This window comes from Marmota monax, unplaced genomic scaffold (genome assembly GCF_021218885.2).
Source record: "Marmota monax isolate L192 unplaced genomic scaffold, Marmota_monax_Labrador192_F-V1.1 WCK01_AAM20220418_F8-fsc00102, whole genome shotgun sequence".
Classification (NCBI taxonomy): Eukaryota; Metazoa; Chordata; class Mammalia; order Rodentia; family Sciuridae; genus Marmota; species Marmota monax.
The window spans coordinates 2,252,454-2,274,145 of NW_026692494.1; the positions used below are offsets into that span (position 1 = coordinate 2,252,454).

The 21,692-nt window shown below is 55.1% G+C and overlaps 1 protein-coding gene across 4 annotated transcripts in view; it reads left to right on the forward strand.

The window, feature by feature from the left end:
* Window positions 1–592: 592 nt before the first annotated feature.
* The window catches only part of Insr (insulin receptor), a 123,015-nt gene continuing 101,915 nt past the window's right edge, over window positions 593–21,692 (forward strand). For all 4 annotated transcript variants that reach the window (XM_046443888.2, XM_046443889.2, XM_046443890.2 and 1 more), the window contains exons 1-2: window positions 593–1,124; window positions 15,999–16,550. In XM_046443888.2, coding sequence (XP_046299844.1) covers window positions 1,025–1,124; window positions 15,999–16,550 — 652 coding nt within the window. In that variant the 5' untranslated portion in view covers window positions 593–1,024. The remainder of the gene's footprint in view (window positions 1,125–15,998; window positions 16,551–21,692) is intronic.

Below are 21,692 nucleotides of genomic sequence, written 5' to 3' on the forward strand. Positions count from 1 at the left end.
CAAGGAGCACGCAGGGCTGTGGACACGTGGCTGTCCCCAGGAGCCTGGCGTGGGTCACGCTGCTGGGCGGGGACGCCCGCGGGGAGGGCTTCTGGGGCGCCAAGTAGCTCTAGGACAGCGGCCGTCGCTGGCGGGCCAAGACTAGGCGAATGAAATCCTGCTCGCCCGGGCCGCAAAGTGTAAAGGAGTGCCCCCAAACCGAGACACCAAGATAAAGGATATTTTAATGCAACATTTCAAACAATTAAAATGAATTCCCCAAAGGCCACGATGAACAAAATAGCAATACGGTAAAGAAGGGATCCGTTTGGTTGCGTCGGGCATCTGGGGAGACCGCAGGGTCTGAGAGTGAAGAATCGAGGCTGTTTGGGGCGCCCCCTGGGCTGGGCGCCGGGCCCCGCACCCGGAGGAGGGCAGACGGGGCGGGGCGGAACGAGGCCTCGCCTCCCTCCGCCGATCCTCCCTGCCCCTCCCCGGGGCCTCTCTCGGGCGCCCAGTCCCTTCCCAGGCAAATTCCGCGCCGCCTTTTCCCGCGGTCCGGACGGGGCCCAGCTGACGGGCCGCGTTGTTTACGGGCTCCAGCAGCCCTCGCTCCCGCCGCCCGCCCGCCGCCGCCAGCCCAGGTGCCCGCCCGCCTGTCTGCGCGCCCCTCTGTCCGCACGTCCCTCGGCCCCGGAGCCCGCCGATCGCGGTCCAGAGCGCACGGGGCCGAAATCCAGGAGGCCGGGGCGCAACTCGGAGCTTCTGGGCCTGAGATCGAGGGACCGGGCCCGAGCCGCAGTGGCTAGGGGGTCGGGGCCGCCTCCTCCCCGCCGCGCCACCCTTTCTGTAGCGGCCCCAGCCGCGCGCACTCCCCGGCGCTGTCTCAGGGGCCTCTCGAGTGGGGGCTGCGGCAGACAGGCCACCGACGTGGAAGAGAAGGACTCGTAGCACCCCGCGCTTCTCCAGCGGCCGCCTCGGAGCATGACCCCCGCGGGCCGGCTCCGCGCGCTCTGATCCGCGGGGACCCCGCGCTCCCGCAGCCATGGGCGCCGGGGGCCGGCGGGGGGCGGCGGCCGCGCCGCTGCTGATGGCCGTGGCCGCGCTGCTGGTGGGCGCCGCGGGCCACCTGTTCCCTGGAGAGGGTGAGTCTGGGGGCGCGGGAGTGGGCTGGGAGCACCGCGGTGGGGAGGGGTACCCCGACTCAAACAGAGCCTCCGCTTGGGACTGAGAACCCTCCCACGAGAGGGGGCGGCGGTGGGGTGGCCGGGGCCGCCGCTCGGGCCCCGCAGGGGGGCGGGAGGCTGCTGACCTTGGCTTTTGCCCGCTGGGCTCGCGGCTCCGTGCCCCGTGTGCCCGAACCGGGCCTGAGGAACCTTGCCCCAGTGCCCTCCCTGCAGCCCGCGCCTCTCTGGAGCGCGCTTCTGAACTGTGTCTGGCCCCCTGTGAGCCCAGCCAGCTCGGGAGAGGCGACACGCGTCCTCTATGGGTCCTCTCCGGAAAGTGGGGTCACTGGGTCGGGATAGCTTGGGACAGCCAGCCAAGCGCCCAAGCAAGCCCATATGGTTTGGAGCCAAAGCGCAGGGGCCCCCGTCGGGGGTGACGCTTCTGGCTTCTCTGGGAGGGGAATTTTAGAAACCCACCGTCCTGGTTCCTTGGCTGTAGACCCAGGGCCGTCCGTGTTTACACTTCTGCTTCCAGATGTTCAGAGGCGACTCTAAACCTTTGGCAGCAGCAGTTATAGTAGCAGTAGTGGCCGTTTTTCATCAAGATTATTATAATTAGTATCACCATATGCCACTGGGCTGCTCAATTTTATCTCTCTGGACGCTGGCTGTGCCCCTGGAGGCTGATACTATTGTGCACCCATTTCAGGGAGCAGTAAATCCGCGACCAGTCTGTGTACATAATTCCTTTGCTGTAGAGGGAGGATTTAAATCTCTGGATCTGTCCCACCAGGCTGTGGACTACTCTCTCCCTTGTCTTTTGACTCCCAGACCCACTCCCACCCCTCAGTTCTATTCTTGTTGAAGGGGTCCTTGACCTTGAGTGAGTCTCATACTATGGCATTCCTGGTGTCTCTCCTAGATGTCCCACTGTGGTGATAGAGGCAAACCCCAATCCCGATGTCCTCTTGGGGCTTGGTAGCAGGTGCTTTTCTGATTTGGGGACAAAAATTGAAGAATCGCGTAAGAGAATATAGCTAGGGTTTCCCCCCTCGGGGTCTGAAGTCCTCTTTAAAAATATCTGCTGAGTTACTGCTTCAGATTTCCCCATATGAGGTATTTAATTATGGAGAGGAAGGGGTGGGGGTGGGGGAACTGAGGCTCCTAAAATTCCTGATGGAAAATAAGTTCAATGAGGCAGCAGTGGCCACAGAGTTGACCAACCCTGGTGACTGAGCGGATCTGCTGATTGCACAATGTCTATAAGCCCCAAGGGTCTGGTATGCAGTAGGTGCTCAATGAAGGGTGGCAGTTGGTTTGGGTTCTTGTTAAGAAAGTGCAAGCTGACTTGTTAGAAGTAGGCCAGTCTCCGTGTGTGTGCCTGTGCGCCCTTGCCGAGGTAGGTGTGGTTCCCTGCTCTTCTGTTCCTTGTAGCTTTGGTAATTGTGGATCTGTGCCTGGGCTTTCAGGAATCATAAGTGGATTTACCACTTCTTTGTATATTTACCATTTCCACAAGGACAAGGCCCTGGGTTGATTTGATTGGCATTGCATTTCTAGCTAGAGCAGTGCTTGGGGCGTAGTAGGTGTGCAGCAAATACTTGTGAGTGGGGGCACTGGTGGCGGGGCCATCTGGGCGTGTGTGGCAAATTGATCATTTAAGAAGCACCTTCTTCTGTGGAATATGTACGCGTTTCACCGCGACCCCTGGAGGTGGGGTAGGTCTCGCCTCTTCACAGGCCTCAGCCAGCAGGCTGCTGAGCTGGGCTAGAGCCCCCCTAAGCTGGCTCCCGAGCACTGGTTTCTTAGCAAACAGTTGTTCTTTTGGATCTGAGCCTCCCCACCTCTGCTTTGAGGTTTAATGGTTAACAAAATCCTATCAAATAAATGAGATGTGATGCCTCTCAGAGGCGTGGGGAGGGGCGAGGAACTTTCCAGATCATTAATCGGCACTGCCAACCAATAGGGTGGAGTGTGGAGGGAAACCAGGTGACTTTGAAGAGAGGAAGGCTTTTCCGGAGGCATCCTGGGCAGCTGGGGTTCCTTCTGCCCTGGAGTCTTCGTGGGGCTCTGAACCGAGCGCCGTCTCCTTCTCCATTTCCCTCTGGATCGCTAGCTCCGGCCTGAGGTTGCTCGTGAGCACCGAAGAGTCTGAAATCGAAGGCAACGTGGGATCAATTAGGATAGGAACCCGCCGGGCGTTGGTGGGGGTCCAGTGAGCTGGTGAGGTGTGCCACCCCGGCTTCCCAGCTGCTCTTAGGCCACCTCCCTAGGAGGGTCCCCTCCTGGCAGTTATTCCTGATGCCTGCTTCTTTCCTGGGGACCTGTCCCTTCCCCTGACATTCATGGAGCTCACTGGGGTGAGCCCCTGGGGTACCCACCCTCCCCTACTCCATTCCTATTTGGTTGAAGCAGGTCTTCTCTCCTTGGCATGGGGGGTTGGTGATCCTTGGTTGGGGGTCTGTCCCAGGCACTATAGGGTGTGGAGTGGCATCCCTGTTTCCACCCACCCCATGTGGATGGCGCCCCCTTTCCCCACTCATGGCGAGGGACGGTGTCTCCTGGCAGGGCCAGCTGTCTGCAGACGCACCCACAGCCCCTGGCTCTCTCCCTCTTTGTCCAGTAATCTCCATTCGCCCACAGCCCCTGTCTTTTTGGCCTACCGGCTCTCAGCACCCCCTGGGTCCTGTTGCCCACCCCTGCCCCCTGGCTTCCCCTCCTCCCTGCCCTAGCCGGCCCTGATGCTCTGCTGTCTCACCTTACAGCTGCCTGGCATGGTCTCCGCCACCTCCCCGTGGCTCTCAGAGGTAATCTCTCACCTCCCAGTCCCCCTCCTCTATCTTGACCTCAGCTCACCCCCGGGGTGACACTGCTCGGCCCCTCCTCCTGGAGGCAGAACCTCCTCGCGCCTCCCCCCCAGGGCCTGGCTTTCCCTGGTCTCCTCGGCTCTCTCCTGCCTGGGGACGTAGTCCACCTCTCTTTCTAGAGGGCGGCCTCTCTTCCCCTTCCTCAGCCTGCTGTAAATGTCATTCACATCTAGTCGGTTCCTTCTTCTAGAACAGGACTCCTACCCCTGTCTTTGCACACAGTTTTATTGGCACAGGGCCACGCTTGTTTATTTCCCATCTAGGGCCTCTTGTGTGCCCTAATGGCAGAGCTAAATCGTTCCAACAACAAATTCACACATAGGCTCTTCCCTGAAGGAGCCTTCATGTGGACTGAACTTCTTAAAATGCTTTAAAAAATCATGAGTTTATTTTTGCAGTGCTGAGGATGGAACCCAGGGCTTCCCGTGTGCCAGGCACGGGCTCTGCCCTGAGCTGCACTTCTTGGGAGTTGATCTGGACAGTTGATTAGTAGCTAGTGTGGTCCCTGGTACCACCCAAACCATCAGCTGAAACGAAGTACCCAGGAATGTGACCTGTTTCTTTTACGGTGTAAGCCAGGTCAGAGAAGTGCATGTTATCTGTCCGGCTGAGTAAATGGGTTCCAGGGTTGGGACTCCCCGCCTCAATCCATAGCAGTGTGTGCATCTGGGATTTATGGATTTCAACAGTCACGTTGGCATGGAGTGGGGATCTGTGCCATTGGCCTTACCTGTAGGACCTGGAGGGAAGTGGGGTGTGTGCTGTGAGATTTTTTTCTCAGGACCCTGTGTTAATTTCTATGAAGTACACATCCGGAAGTGGGGTGGTTTAGGTCTTGCAATTGGATCATATTATGTTTTATTAAACTCAGATAACGACTAGAAGTGCGTATCTCCCTATATGTCTAGAGGTGTGTGAGTTTAACTTGCACACACTCACACGCACACACACACACACACACACTCACACACACTCACACTCACACACAAGTGACATATAGGGAGTCAAACTAAGGCCCCCCTTCAACTCTTGGTCCTCCAAAGCATCCCATTCCTGACCTGTCAGGTAAATGGGATTAGTGTGTATCCTTTTAACCTTTGAAAATATTTATTTTAAAATTATCATACAGTAAACTGACTTTGGTGTATACCTTTATACATTTATGAAGGTGTGTGGCCACTCCTATAACTCAGATGCAGAGTAGCCTCTCTGCTTCTCAGATGTCCTGATGCCACCCTTTATCATGACCCCACCCACCCAGCCCCTGCAACCACCCAGCCCCTGCAACCACCCATCTGATCTCCATCCTATAATTTGCTCTAGACTTAAAAAAAAAAAAAATCTTACATTTGACTGAATAGATACTTAAAAATAAAATTTTGACCCTGTACTCCCAGGCTCTGTTAGGTTGTCTACTTGCTAAACCTTATTTGTAACCCTCAAGTCAATGCCCGTGACACATTTGCGGTCATTTAAGAATTTTGAGTCTTGAAGCCGAGGACAAACGGGGCGATCCTCTCCTGCCTTCCTTCGACCCTCGTGCTGTGGGTCTATACCAGCCTCCTGTGGAGGACTGAACAGCTGTTCTTTTTGGAGCCTCGGGTTTGGCATTTTGTATGTGTGTTTTTGTTGTTGTTGTTGATGATCTGGTGTTTAAAATGACCCTCAACCACAGTGTGCTGAAGTGCCGAAGTCTGTCCCTGAGGCGGCGGACCTCAAGTCGGGCGTGATGGCACACGCCTGTAATCTCAGCACTCAGGAGGCTGAGGCAGGAGGACCACAAGTTCAAAGCCACCCTCAGCAACTTAGCCAAGCCCTAAGCAACTTAGTAAGACCCTGTCTCAAAATAAAATTTAAAAAGGGTTAGGGATGTGGCTCAGTGGTTAAGCGCCCCTGGGTTCAGTCCCTGGTACCAAAAAAAAAAGACGTTTCATTCAGGCACAAGAGCTAGCCGTAGTTCTGCTGGCTGTGAGCTCCATGTTCTTGAAACAATATATGTGAAATAAAGTGTCTTTCAACAGAAAAAACCCACAAAGCAAGGTCATGCAGTGATCTGTTGATGAAAGCCTTGCCGGCAGCTTGGAGGAAATCATACCTTGTATTTTTCCTGGGAAAATGGCTCAGTACTCGCCAATCCAGTGTCCCGGGGTGCGCCAGTCCACCCGGGGTGCGCATAGAACAGAACCACCGCCAACAAGGAGACTCAGCCATAGGTGGTTTTTGTATACGCGGTTTAAAATTTGTGCACTTGGGCTTGTGGTTTCCCATTTAGAATCCTCTGGAACTCACATGCCCTTTTTGCGGTGTTTCCGTGGGTGGGCAGGTCCTTGCTCACCTTTCAGAGAGTTCACACCATGGCACAGAATCCCCAGCCTGTGTTTTCTTGAGGAGGTCCAACTCTGCCAGGTGCGGTGGTGCAGCTGTCTCCCCAGCTACTTGGGTGTCCCTCAGTGGTCAGAGCACTTGCCCAGCGTGGGTGAGGCCCTGGGTTCCATCTCCAGCACCGTAAAATATCAAGAAATAAAGTCCAACTCTGGCGCCAGGGAGTGCCAACATGGCTTTTGGGACTTCAAGATGAGCTCTTCTGAGAGGTCAAGTGCAGACTGGCCTCAAGTTCCAGTTGGAGTTCCAGTTGAACTTGTAACTTTTAATTTCAAAGCCGGCTTTTCCCTTTAATTCCTTAAGCTGACGGAGTGTCCTCAGCTGTCCAGGGCAGCCCCTGGCGCAGGGCAGTACTGACTCGTCCTCTTTTCTGTCCTTTGTGGAAATGTGGAAAACGGGTGCTTTCCAAATGCTGCTGGGTTGGTCAAGAGCATGCCGAGGTCATGGTTCAATGGGAAGGGACACGGGAGTGGAGAAGCCACTGCTCTGATTGCTTTTCTGTGACTTCTGGTGTCACCCGGTCCCCAAGCTCGTACCCATGGTATCCTTCCGCAAGACCAGCAGAGGGATGTTCCCAAGTGTTTCTTTACGTTCACTCGATGGCATTGCGTCAGTGCCGTCGGTTACCAGGGTCTTTTGGTCTTGGACCTCTGCAGGGCCTCTCTGGACTGGCCTCACTTCCTGGACCTCTGTGTTTCCCTGGATGCATGGTCGCCACCCTCTGCCTAAGGGGCATCTCCTTTCCTACTCTGATCCTTCCGTTCCTCCCAGCTGAGTCCCTTGCGTTGCACACCTCTGTCCTTCAGGGTATTGACTGCCCCTCCGTGCAAGCCCCGCAGTTTCCAGGGGAGCCCATCTGTCCCACTATGGCTGCCCTGACTTCTTTTTTGGTATTGCAGATTGAACCCAGGGGCGCTTAACCACTGAGCCACATCCCCAGCCCTTTTTATGTTTTACTGTGAAGTAGGATCTCCCTAAGTTGATTAGGGCCTCACCAAGTTGCTGAGGCTGGCCTCAAACGCACAGTCCTCCTGCCTCGGCCTCTGAGCCACTGGGACCACAGGCGTGTGCCTCTCTGTCTTCTGGATATGGCTTCCTGGTGTTACATGGTGGAATTTGCCTTTTAGGGCCCGTCTTTCCTGGTAGAGCCTGGATCCATGGACTTTGTGGGTCTCCTCTCCTTCCTTCTGACATTGTCTGCCATCCCCCAGGGAGAGGGAATTCTGGGAATGCTGTTGGCCTTGGTCCCCGGGCTTCTTTCCTCTTCCACGCCTCCCACCACTGCGGCTTCCTCCTTGCCGGTGCTTGGTTTGTTGGAAGGTTCCCCTTGGTACATCCTCTGAGTGTGAGGCTGCTGTGAGAAGGTTCCAGAAAGAGGATGTGGCTGCTGAAGGTCCACCGCAGCCTCTTTCACCTGTAGGTCACAGAGTGACTGTTTCCTTTTTCTGTCTTCTGATTGCCCGTTGTTCGCATCCTGCTCTCCTCTCTTCCCAGGTACCCCCTGCCTGTCCCCCAAGGAGGTCGGCAGAGGGACCGTCCCCTCTGTTCATATATCATCCTTTCATTTGGGCTCACGAGTCATGCAGACTTTCTAGAAGAGGAAAGAATGGAGGCTCAGAGATGGACATATTTTGCTTAGGGTCACACAGCAAAGGTGAGGCAGAGCTGGGATCTGAGCTTAAGTTCTCATCACAAAGTGCCCCAGACTGGGTGGCTTCAAGAATAGCACTTTATCTTCTCACAGTTCTGGAGGCTGGAAATCCCAGGACAAGGTGTCCGCAGTGTTGGTTTCTTCTGAAGTCTCTCTGCCCAAGTCCCTGTAGGGCTGCTCCTTGTCTCACCAGCATCCTCACCTCCCTGCGCTGGGCCAGAAGGTCCTCCAGCCCCTCCCACCTCAGGCCCCTCCCACCTCAGGCTCCTCCCACCGCCAGCCCCAGTCCACACCCCCCCACCTCCATGGAGAAGGCATTGTGGCTTTTCCAAGGTGCTGGGGAGGAACCCAGGGCCTCGGGTGCCCTCTGCACGTGCCCACAGCCATGCTCCAGCTCACTTTCTGCCCTCAGCCACCCGGGACAGCCCCGGGACTAAACTGCACAGCTAGAAGGCCACTGGGCTAGCAGTCTTCCTCCCTCCTCGGACCTGGCTCCTCTTCTGTTCCTGTCCCTGGAGATAACCAGAGTCATATATATATATATATATATATATATTTTTTTTTTTTGATGTGTGCGTCCGTGCGTACTTGTCTAGAGAGCAGTGTTTGTGTACAAGCCAGTACATTTCTTTGCCTTTTCACGGAAGTGATACCGTGTCACCCAACCTGTCACCTGCTGTGCTTTGCTCTTAATGACACATCCTGGGATCTTTCCATATCCACCATGGCGCAGCTTCCTGGTTTCAGTTTTAAAATTTATTTTTTTAGTTTTTCTTTTGAGGCAAGGCCTCACTAAGTTGCTGAGGCTGGCCTTGAACTTGCCATCCTCCTGCCTCAGCCTCCCAAGTAGCTGGGATGACAGGCATCACCCCTGAGCGGGGCTCCTGGTCTCTTCCTAGGGCAGCCCATCATGCCTGTGGCCCGTGGGCCCGAGCCTGTTCAAAACCATTTTTAAATGGTCGAGCAAAGACTCAAATTTGTACTTCATAACCCATGAGAAATATGTAATTTGAATTGCAATCCCTCTCCCTCCTTGGAGGGTGCTGGGAGTTGAACCCAGAGTCTCACCCATGCTCGGCAAGTGTTCTGCCACCAGCTGCACCCCAGCCTGTAATGCCTCTAAATACAGTTTTATTGGAGCACAGCCTTGGTCATTTGTTTATATCTTGTTCGTGGTGGCTATAAAGGGAGAATTCGGTAGCTGTGACTGAGATCGTATCTGTCACCCATAAAAGTGGAAACATTCTCTGACTCCTCTTAGGAGAAGTTGGTCAAGCCCTGCATTATATCATTGCAGCCGAGACCTAAACATGTGTCGAGATCACCTGCAGATTCCTGGGCCCCTCTTCCAGAGTTTCCAGTCCATGAGGTCAGGGTGGGGGAGGAGAGGACAGGAGCACTGGCATTTCTAATGGCTCCCGGGTGATGCTGCTGGCCCAGGGGCCCCTGTTTGAGAACCACTGCATTAGATGGATGGACCTCAGTTGAACTGACAAGCCCCTGGTGATGGACAGCTACATCGCTTCTGGGTTTTGGTGTTAAGGTCAATGCTGGGTCGAACTATTCAGATTGCTCCTCGGAACCCACCCGAGGGGTCCAGAAGAATCTGCATTTATAAAGTTCCTGCCACCGGTCCCATGGCCTCCCCTCTCCCTTCCAGCCCCACTCAGGCGCCTAGGTCTCTGAGGGCCCACGGCGGGCTTCCCTGTGCCATTTGCCATGATATTTACGTAGCTGTCTTCCCTCTCATCTCCTCTGCACCTGCTGTCCCACTTGCCAGTTCCAGGAAAGGTGATGCCCAGAAAGGTTAGATCACTCACCCAACGTCACACAGCTGCCAAATGGCAAGTCTGAATCTCACAGGGCTCTCGGGCGTCGAGTCTGCGCAGTTCACGGTGGTGCTAACTCTGGGTTTAACGGGGTTTAACTCTGACGGCAGCGCATCACAGTTTCCTGGGCTCCGCTCCCCTCCACCACTGTTTAGCTGCAGCCATATTTCCTTCCAGGCCCCCCTGTGTCCAGTGTGATGCCCAGCACGCTGGGATGTCTATCCAGTGTTTGTTGAATGAATACGGAAATGGTTTCCACGGGGCTCTCTGGCCGGCTGCAGGGCCTGCCTCAGAATCTGGTTTCTGGAGGTGGCTGCCTCTTCAGCTCGACACCTCTCCTTTGCAGAAGCCGATTTTAAGAGCGCGTAGAAAATCGTAAGGGTCTCTGACTCCCGTGTGTCTGGGATCAGGATTCTGAAGACACTGGGAATTGGCTGCACTGTTCAGGCTGGAGAACACGCGGCCAGGTCCCAGTTCTCGTCCACCCTGCGAGGGTTTTGTCATGTATGGCTGCTGCTTACCGACAAGGAAACTGAGGCACACAGAGAGGTAGAGGGCATAGCTCAGCCTCACGCAGCTGGCAGGAGGCCGGGGTGGGGCAAGAAGCTGCATCTGTAGGGTTTCCAGGGTCCCCTGGGACTGGTGTGGCTGGTGACCTGGCCCCTGAGCCCAAGACTTGTTGGGGCAGGACCCCCCTGGATTTAGGAGGAAGCCGTTTTAAGACTGGAAAGAATTCAGAAAGGAACGTGTGGCCCCAGAACAGGTCACCAGGGAGCACGTGAAGAATGCTGCGACCAAGGAGCCAGGACATTCATGGCGGGCAGCAGAGGTGTTAAGGCTCTCGGTTAGCATGGACGCGTCCTCCCCTGTCCCCCCACCAGCATGTCCCCTTAGCTGCTTTCATGGTGGAGAGAGAAATCGGGGAAGACGAGGCACCTTCCCGGGCGGCTCTCATGCAGCCTTTTCTCCTGGAAAATTCTCAGGTTCCTGGAAACTCAGGAGCAGCCCTGTCCACACCGTCCACTAGGACATTCTGCTTTGGTGGATCTGTGCAACGTGGCGGCCACTCAGCTCCTGAGCCCTGGAGCTGTGGGCGGTCGGTGAGACCGAAGTTGTAGTTTTAATGAATTTAAATGTCAGCTTCAACTTTTAAGTAACTTTAATTCATGTAAATGTAAAAAAAAAAAATCAGTAATTGATTTTAACTAGGAAACTCCTGAGGGGGCTTGGAAGGACTTGGGTGTATGAATCTACAATTTCATAAAAACCTACGTCTTCGGTGATGCCCTCTGTGAACTATTCCAACAGACGGAGCCTGCGAGGTGAAACACGCTGCGTCTCCAAGGCCTCGACTGGAACCGTCCCGCGGCCGAGCTCAGTGATCTCGGTTTAGTGTTGATTACGTGTTCGGATAAATTAGGTCAAACGGAAGCCACACCATTTCTTCTTGTATATGTTTTTCTTTTCTTTTTTATTCTTTTCGTGGTGCCGGGGGTTGAATCCAGGGCCTCCCCCAATGCTGGCCAAGGGCTTTACTACTGAGCTACATCCCAACCCAAGCTCTGACTTCATAAAGAGAATTCATATGTGGTTTGCACCTCCCTGGCCATCCACGTGGAAAACCTATAGCTTATCATTGTCCTTGACTGTAAGATGAAATACGCAGGTATGAATGATTCTTTTTCTAAAAAAATATATATTTTTAGTTGTAGGTAGACATAATTCCTTTATTTTATTTATTTATTTTTATGTGGTGCTGACGATCGAACCCAGGGCCTCGCTCGTGCCAGGCAAGCACCTTACCACTGGGCCCCAGCCCCACCAGTGGGTGATTCCTGTTGGACTGTGTGCTCCTGTTGTGCTCCACCTCCAGGAAGCCTGTCTGGATTGTCTCAGGCTGAGTCTGGGGCTTGCTTCATTCTCCTCTGGCCCCTGAAGCTGCCCCTGATGGTTTCCTTCTTGGTTGTGTGTGTATTTAAGAGATGAGGTCTCGCTGGGTCGTCCAGGCTGGTCCTTAACTCCTGGGCTCAAGCCATCCTCCTGCCTCAGCCTCCCCAGTGGCTGGACTACAGTTGCCATTCCTGGCTTGGTTCCATTTTAGGTGGATTTGGGTGGTCACTTAGTAATTGCCGGGCTTTACCCTTAGGGACTGCCTGGGCCCTGTATCCTGCAACTGTACCCTCGGGTTCCACGTCCGCGGATTCAGCCAGCCACGGACTGGAAATGTTAGAAAAACAAAAAACGCAAAACGTGTCTTTACGGAAACTAGGTGAACTTTCATCCTTGTCACGGTTTCTTCAACAACACAGCGTGACGACCTTTTATATGACATTTGTGTTCTCTTGGGTATTAGGTCATTCAGAGGCGGTTTAAAGTCCACGGGAGGATGTACGTGGGTCTTGAGCTCATCACATAAGGTCCTCGAGTGTCCGTGGATCTTGGTGTCCCCGGGGAGTCCTGGGACCACATCCTCATGAACACAGAGGGGTGACCGTACTTCTGGGCTCAGCAAGTCTGGAGTGGTCCGAGTGCTCAGGGACGTTGACTGTGAAGGACGGGACGAGGACGATTCCCTCCCACAGATTTTCTCCAGGTTTTCATGGCATGAGAATGACTGCGTGGGTTCCCCCATTTCTGCCACATTCACTGGCTTCTTCCTGGGGCACGTTCTAGAAGGAACGGAGCTGGTGAAACTAGCACAGCGGTTTTGGGCACAGCTGCTGAATTTGCCGACGGGATTTGGAAAGGGGCTTGCCGCCTAAGCTGCCCGCGTCACTCGGCTGGCGTCACACTCCTGCGTGGAGCGGGCGCCTCCTCTGGGGCTTCAGTGTGAGAACCTGTGCCTCAGAGCTGGGCCCAGGTCCCCGACGTCACGATCATGTTAACTGCCACCTGGGGCCTCCTGCCTCCTGCTCTGGACCCACACACAGCGAGGCCCCAGTCCCGTGCTCCCCTTCAGAACGAGGGGCAGGGCTTGGTTCCCACCCAGAGGCACGAGGAGGCGGCAGAGACCCCTCCACTTGCGTCTGGCCTCCTCTGGGATTTTTCTTTCCCAACAGTCAATGGCTCTCCTGTCTTTGCTAATCAGGGCGCAGGAGGCTCTAATGAGCTAAGGGCTAGATTCAGGGAAGGTTAAAAAAGCACAGCAATTCTTTACTGTCCTCTGCAGTGACAGCCACTCAGTCCATGTTGATGACAATGTCAGCCTAGAACTCACCCCTCAGCCCCCCGGGGAAAGCCATCTGTGGTGTCCAGGGTGCCCTCGGTGGTCCCCCAGACCTCCCCTCGGCGGTCCCCCAGAGCACCCCGCGCCCTCCAGCTCGGATTCTCCACGGCCCACAGCCCCGCCTGCATGGCCTCGGCAGGTCCTGCTCTGGCCACTCCGCACAGGCGGAATCGGACCCTTGTGTCCTTCCGTGTCTGGTTCTTGGCGTGTTTTGAGGTTGCCTGTGGTGACATGTGCCAGACGTCATTCCTTTTTCTGGCCGAGTGGCCTTCCTGCGTGGACAGACCACATCTGTTGATTCGCTTATCCCCGAGGGACTTTGCCTGCGAGTTCGTGTGTGGACGCGTGTTTCTGTCCCTAGGGCTGAAACCGCTGACCTGACCTTCTGTCCCCGGTCCGTTTCACGTTCTGGGAGCCGCCATCCCATCCCCCAAAGCCGCTGCACCGTCCGCCACCCCCACTCGTCATGTGGGGTTCAACTTCCCTGCGTCCGCCCAGCCCTGGGCATCGCCTGACTTTCCCGTGGTCTCCCTCCTGGTGACAAGGTGGCGGCTCACCTGGCTGCTTTCCATAGTCCTGAAGCCTCGTGGCCAGTTAATTTTTGAATGTGCATTCGGGGGTGACTTGGGGTCTTCCTGAACAGGTGGGGACAGATGCTCTTTGCATCCCCAATAGTGGAATAGAGAGTGTGACGTTCAGGTTCAGAGGTGTGGACTGGGGCGTCAGAGAGAACACGGGACACCCAGTTACAGGTGAACATCAAATGAACAACGGTGATTTATGAGGGTCCTGTATATCCCAAACATCGCCTGGGACATACTTATCCTAAAAATCCACGTCTTACGCGAAATTCAGGTTGAATTGCTAAATCTGGCCATTCTGCCTGCCTCTGCTGGGCTGCGTGTCCTTGGCTTTGCAGCTTGGAGCTTGGGCAGGGTGGGGATGGGGCTCCTTGGGCTCGGTGCCTGTCAGTATCTCTGTCTGTGACGCTGTTGATGTGACTGTGGCCGGGAGCCTCAGGCCTACCTGGGGGGCATGGCCCGGTGGGGCTGGCACTGGCCCCTGGTGTCCTCGAGGTGGCCTCCCAGCCTGGCCTCCGCGACCTGCTGGGTTCAGAGCCGGAGCAGGGAGTCCCAGTCACTGGGTGCCGTGGCTTTCTCCCCGAGGGCCCCGTGCCTGAGGGTGGGTTTCCCCTTATTTGCGCTTGGTCTGTCTCCCCCGGAGCGCGGTCCAAGAACCCGGCTTTCTTTTTCCCCCTTATTGGCTTTTGCAGTGCCTTTTGAACTTGCCTTCTGTGGTGGGCTGTTCTCAGGGTGGATTTGTAAGAGGATTTGCCACTTTTCTTTGGAACAGTCCGTTTGGCTCAGCGTCTTGGAGTAAAGCAAGAGCCGAGCCGTGCGGCCCAGGCGTGGGGGCCGTGTTGTGAGCGTGCCCGGGGTGTGTCGTGCCCGGGGTGTGTCGTGCTTGTGTGTGTGACAGATGCCAACTTACAAGGAAGGGACACAGGAGAAGGGAGAGACCCAAGTAGACATTCAGAGGAAAGGAAATCAGGGAAGCCCGCCTGGGGGAGGGGCATTTGACTGACTCTTGACGTCAAAACAGAGTGAGCCCGCCGGGTGCCGTGCAGTGAGATCGGGTTCCCTGGGGAGGTCGGCCACACCCAGGTGAAAGGTGATCAGGTCTTGACTGCTGGCCAGGAGGCCGCCGGGAGGCAGAGTCAGCTGGGCAGTGGGAAACCTGACAAAACACCCACGCCGCCTCCCCGCCCATTCCAGGTGGGCACCTTGTCCCGCAGGCCACTTCCTGATGCACCTGCCGGCCGCCCCACCCTCCGGCACCTGCCCAGGTGCAGTCCTGTAGGCCCGTTTGTCTTCACTGTGGCCAGGCCACGGGGTGGGGCTCCTGGCAGGGCAGCTGGGGCGCTGCTTCTCTGCCTTTTGAAGGCAGCGGCTCCGGCCTGGGCACTGGTCAGCGGAGCCTCTCGTCCAGGGTCGAGGCGGAGTTTGGAGCGCGGGACCCAAGTCAGGTGCCCATGAGGCTGGCGCTTTTCAATTCTTCACCTTTAAATGTATTCTTTTTTTTTTTTAACAAATTATTTCCGTGGTCACAGAGTAGCTGCGTGTGTTCCTGGGGACGGTGGGGTGATTCGATGCACCCACTAGACGCAGTGATCCCACAGGTCGCCAGCATTTCTGTCGCTCCCTGCAGTTCTCATTTCTGCGACCTCCTGCTGTTCTGGAACACAGTCCGTTACTGTTCGCGCTGGACGCTGCCGTGCCACTGGCCACCAGGACTCCTCTGTGTCCATTGACCAGCCTCTCCCTACCTCCCCGCTGCTCCCCCTCCCCAGCCTCTGGCAACCACTGTTCTGGTCTCTGCTTCTATGAGAACGATTTTTTTAGCCCCTACACGTCAGTGAGGTTTTATGGTAACGGTCTTTCTGTGCCTGGCTTGTTTCCGTTAACACAGTGTCCTCCAGGTGCATCATGTTGTCACAAATGATAGGAATTCAGCCTTTTTTTGTGGCCAAATAGTATTCCATTATGTGTGTAAATAGTATTCCATCATGTGTGTACACCACATCTCTTTTACCCGTTCACCTGTTGACGGACGTGGGTGGCTGTCATCAAAATGACAAGAGGGAGCAAATGCTGGTAAGAACATGAAGAAAGGGGAACTCCCAAGCTGTCCTCGGGAATGTAAACTGGTAGAGTCACTGTGGGAAACAGCGTGGGTTTCCTCAAAGCACTGAAAGTGCCATCACCAGGTGATCCGGCGAGTTCTCCCCACCCTGGGAAACAGGAGCATGGAGGGCTGATGACTGTCACCGCTGGGCATATCTGAGGACCCAGTGCCTGTCGGGTGCGTCTCTCACCGTCTCGCTGTGTTTCCTTCCAGTGTGTCCCGGCATGGACATCCGGAACAACCTCACCAGGCTGCATGAACTGGAGAACTGCTCGGTCATCGAGGGACACCTGCAGATCCTGCTGATGTTCAAAACCAGGCCCGAGGACTTCCGGGACCTCAGCTTCCCCAAGCTCATCATCATCACCGACTACCTGCTGCTCTTCCGCGTCTACGGGCTGGAGAGCCTCAAGGACCTGTTCCCCAACCTCACGGTCATCCGCGGCTCCCGCCTCTTCTTCAACTACGCGCTGGTCATCTTCGAGATGGTCCACCTGAAGGAGCTGGGGCTCTACAGCCTCATGAACATCACCCGGGGCTCCGTGCGCATCGAGAAGAACAACGAGCTCTGCTACCTGGCCACCATCGACTGGTCCCGGATCCTGGACTCCGTGGAGGACAACTACATCGTGCTGAACAAAGACGACAACGAGGAGTGCGGAGACATCTGCCCGGGCACCGCCAAGGGCAAGACCAACTGCCCCGCCACCGTCATCAACGGGCAGTTTGTCGAGCGGTGCTGGACGCACAGCCATTGCCAGAAAGGTATGTCGGGGGCACCGCCAGGGGTACCGGGCAGGGCCTTCTCCAGCCCGCCCAAGGGCAGAGCCTGGGGACAGCACCCGTGGCACTCACTGGCGGGGCTGGCATGCTGTTTCTGTAAAGTCTCAGGTGACAAACACTCCAGACTCTGCAGGTCACACGGTCAGCTGTCCCCGCTAATCCCCAGGGGACCCGATGCCAGACCCCTGGTGGACGCCCGAGGCAGCAGATGGCACCCAACCTGTAGTCACTTCGCTTCTTCCTCCACTGAGATTCCTACGATAAGGTTTAGTTATAAAATACGAGCAGTCAGAGTCCCAACGATACCTACTCACAAAACAGAACCCTTAGAAGGATACACTGCAATAAGATCGCCCCCATCAATTCCCTAGCACTTTGGGGCCTTAATTAGGTAAATAATTAATTAGGGTCACCCGAACAGAAGCACCACGGGATGTGGACAGGTGGTCTGGCAGTGGGTGACTCTCAGATGGGTGGTCTCTGCAGCTTGGACACACTGGGCAAAGGGTTGATTCTCATCATGGGCAGAACAGAGCAGGATGCTTGAGATTCGTTTCCTCATGCTACTCAGAATGGTGCGCAGTTTAAAACCCATGATTTCTTTATTTCTGGAATTTTCCATTTAATATTTTCAGACCCCAGTTGACTGTGGGCAACTGGAACCGTGGGAAGTGAAACCTTGGATAGAAGGGGCTGCCAGGCTGGACTCTGTCGGTAAAGCAGGCAGGCAGCCACTGGTGGGCCAAGCATATGGGCGCAGCCGTGTTTCAATAAAACTTTATTTACATAAACAAGTAGTGGGCCAGATTTTGCCGGTGGCCATCCTTTGCCACCCGCTGTGTTGGACCCTGAATGTTCCCGTGTTCCTTGTGTTGAAAGAAAAGGGTAGGAGTGGAAGAATGTGGATTTGGTTTATAAAAAGCATTCATATCTTATTGGATTATAGAATTCAAAGGGCTCATGATAGATATTTCAGGGGGAAAAAAAGTGCAAAGAGCAAAATGCCCATCTTCTGTCTCCGTGACTCCTGATGGCAGTGTGTGGGGTGTTGCTCCCTGTGGGTAGTCGGGGCATCTCCTGTGTGGTCATTTCCTTGTCCTCTGATACTGGACACTTGGCGCATTTCCAGCCCTCGTGGGGGAAGTGGGCACATCCCAGACTGGAACTTTTTCTAGGGTTTACTTCTTAAAGTCTGTTTTCCAGAAGCGGCATTCCCGGAGCAGAGGCTCTCCAGGTGGGCCGTACCCGGGGGCACCCCCTAGCGGCCCCCAGTACCGCGGGGACAGTCCTCCACGCTCCCCTGGGGAGGAGCCCAGGTGCGCCCCTCTGTGATTGCCACGGGTCGTGCCTTGTGAAGCAGGTCAGGCAGCCTTTGGGTTTCTCTTTCCATCCTCCTATCTTTTAGCAGCTCAGTGGCTTCTGAGAGCTCGGTCTGTCTTGCTTTCCTAGAGAAGGTGCTTCTCCTGGGCCAATTTCCAACCTTCTCGCCCAGAGCTCTGGGGTGCTCCAAGGTGGTTGTTCTCACGTCCCTCCCATAATTCATGCTTAAAAGCCTCTTTTTATCCATAAGACAAATCCCTCCCCTCAATTTTCTATTTTAATTTCAATTATTATCATGAAAAACAAAAACTTCCATCCTTAAATTTGGGATCTGTTCTCATGTGTGATTCAGTGGGGGGGCGTCCATTCTCCCCCAAAATGAGCCGGGGTCTCGATGGTGCTTGTGACAGAGATCTACCCCTTGGCCTGTTATGGCCTGGGTGTGTCCCCCCAAAAGCTCACGAGGGAGACAGTGCGAGGGGTTTGCAGGAGAAACAATGGGGTTTTAGCTTCACCTAATCAGTGAATTGATCCCTGGTGGGTTTAACCAGTGGTGACTGGAGGCAGGTGGGAGTGGCTGCAGGAGCCCTTCACTGGGGACGTGGCTTTGGGGTATATATTTGTATCTGGGGAGTGGAGACTCGGTTCTCTGCTTCTTGATCACCCTGTGGGCCGCTTCCCTCCCCTACACTCTTCCGCCATGATGTCCTGCCTCCCCTTGAGTGGAGCCGGCCTTCTATGGACTAAGACCTCTGCGACCGTGAGCTCCTACGTAAACCTTTCCTCCTTTACAGTTGTTCTGGTTGGGCCCCTAAGTCCCAGCAGTGAAAAAGCTGGCTAAAACCTGGCCCTTGCCTGGTGTCTGTTTCTGTCTGCCGTTCCCGGCACCTGGGAGATCGCTGTTCTTCCTGAGCGCTGGCTTTCTGAGGTTTTGATACCCAAGAAAGCCAGTGGTTGACCTGAGGGTTCTATCACAAAAGATAGGGGAGAGGCTCGAGGAGGGTCTTCTTGCCTGAGGCCAGAGCGATGAGGAAGCCACACAGGGTGAGTGGGTCCTGAGTAGAGTCCTTGGAACTTCATTAGGACTCCATGGAGCCCCAGAGAGCCCTTCCTGGTGCAGGGTTGGGTGGTCGGGCATGGAAGGCGGAGAGCTGAGGAGGGGAGGTGGGACAGAGAAGGGGGGGGCAGAGCTACTGTCAGCTGTGGAAAAAGCTGGAGAATGTGGGTAGGTCAGGGGCAAAGAAGCTCAGCTCTGAGGGAGGAGGAGTCTCGTGGTTGGGGTAGGTCGTGGTGGAAGGAGAGACCGCCCGGGCGTTTGGAAGTTTGTAAAACAGGGAGACTTGGGAGATGGGGACCAGTCCTGGGAGACATTAGCACCCGTGATGCAGACAGGAACTTAAAGTACTGCTCACTGGGGATGGAGGACCTGCTGGACCCTGAGATCTAGATGAATTGGGGGTGGGTGGGAGGAGGATAAACATTCTTAGTCTAGTGCTGATTTCTCCAAATTTAGGTGCTGCTTTGAAATGTCCCGGGCTCGGGCATCTTGAGGTGGAATTGAAGACGTTCCTCCGTGGATTTATTTCTGTGTCCGTGTTAGTCAAAATACTCAGAGTGGAATCACCTGTAGTTTAGTCTCTTGGGCTCCGATGTTCCGAGCAGTTTTTAAAAACTACTTAATCTTTTGATATGGAGGGCTGGGCTTGTTTTTCCAGCACTGGGGGCTTTGTCCGTGGGTGGGGCAGGTGCAGCCACTCTGGTTGCCACGACAGACACCTGGCTGGGTACGGGATCCTGGCGCCTGGCCTCCTTCTTGGCCCCAGGTGTGGAGTGAGAAGACAGGTGGGGGCTGTTCTTTAGATCTGGCCACAGGTTCCGTGTTCTCCTTGCAAGCTTGCGTACTTACAAAAATGGTTTTCACACAGGTGAGGATTATGCAAGTTTATAAATAGCCCTGTGAACATACGCAGTAACCAGGTAGTTGTGTAACGACTCTGAACTGTATCAGTCATACATTACACAACGTCTGCGTAGTTCATGGTCTAGTCCTAGGTGTGTCCTTCAGTCAGGCAGGACTTGGTTTTCTTCATTTTAGTCCCAACAGCCAGATGTTTTTGAACTTGACCAGGTGGAACTACCTTCAAACTTACCATAGGGATGATAACCTCCTTACCCCAGGGACTGCTCACCAGGGGACCCCCGCCCCTGAGTGTGCAGCAGGATCACCTGGAGGGCTTGTTAAAGTAACTGCTGGGTGGGGCGCCGTGGCACACCCTGTAATCCCAGTGGCTGGGGAGGCTGAGGCAGGAGGATCGTGAGTTCAAAGCCAACCTCAGCAAACAGCAAGGTGCTAAGCCACTCAGCAAGACCCTGTCTCTAAGTAAAATACAAAAAAGGGCTGGGGATGTGGCTTGGCAGTTGAGTGACCCTGGGTTCAACCTGTGATACTTCTCCCCACCTCCAAAAACAAAAGTTGCTGGGCTCCAAACCTGGTTCCTTGGGTCTGGATTCAGATCTGGAAATCTGCATTTCTACAAGCTCACAGGTGGTGTGGGCGGTTCAGGAACTGCCTGCCGCTCTGTACTAGGGAGTTGATAGCAGAAGTCCGGGTGTCCCCTAGCTGGTTCCCCGCCTCAGCAGCCTCGTCTTGCACCTGGCTTTTCAGGTTGCGGCGGTCACCTGAGCCCCCTTGGCTGCCTGTAGAGATGGTCACCTAAGTCCTGCGGCTGGACTGCGGCCCCGTCTCTGTAGCACTCGGCTGCAGCCTTTTATTTTTTGGTTGGTTTTTTTTGTAGTAAAATACGCATGACATGAAGTTCACCATCTCGCCCAAGGCAGTGTCCAGCAGCACCTGGCCATTCACCTGTCCCCACTGTCCATCTGCAGGATTTAGCTTCCCAAGATGACTGTCCCGATTGAATGCTAATGCCCCAGCCCCTCTTGGCCTGGCTCCTGCCCCTCTGCCTTCAGCCTGTGTGGATCTGATGACTCTAGGGAGCTCCTGGGAGGGAGCTGCAGGACCTGACCTCATGCATCTAGTGTATTTCATGGGCACAGCGTGCTCATGGTGCACTCATGTGGTGGTGTGTCAGAATGCCCTTTTCATGGCTGAGTAGTACTCCATGGTGGGAAACTGCCTTGTTTTTGTCCGTTCATCCCTTGGTGGACGTTGGGGTTGCTTCTGCATTTTAGCCACCACGAGCCCTGCTGCTATGGACACAGTCATGTGACTCTGGTTTTTAAAATGCTTACATTAACCTGTGGCTGTGTCTTCAGAAGGTTTAGTTCACACCTGGTGGGACCTTTGAACACAAAACAGACCAAAGTAAGCCTTTAGAAGACATTCCCTGTCCTAGGTGACGGAAGCAGCCTGTGAACAGCGTTCATCAGTTCCTTTTTCCCCAACCAGAACCCCTGCCTCAGCTGGTCTCCTTTTCTGGAACACTTGCCGGGTTCTGGGAGCACCTGGGGTGAAGGTGTTGGCTTGTCCCGACTATTTCTGCGTTCTCTATGATGCCCACTCGCCTTCCACCTGTCCTTGAAGCAAGGGACGAGCAAAAGAGCTCTCGGTGGTGGGTCAGTCCAAAGGGAAAACTAACAGCTCGGGGTGGGTGTGCTCGCCCGTGGCCTGAGGCGCGCACTGTCCACCACCTGACCACAGATTTGGGGAGAAATGTCAGGAGAGCCCACACGTGAGGGACTCCAAGTGGGCAGAGTGGGGCTGGGCCACGGAGGCTGAGGTACGTGTGGGGACAGCCTGCTGTGTACCAGGAGCAGGGTGTCGGGCGCGGCCAGCCTGCTGCC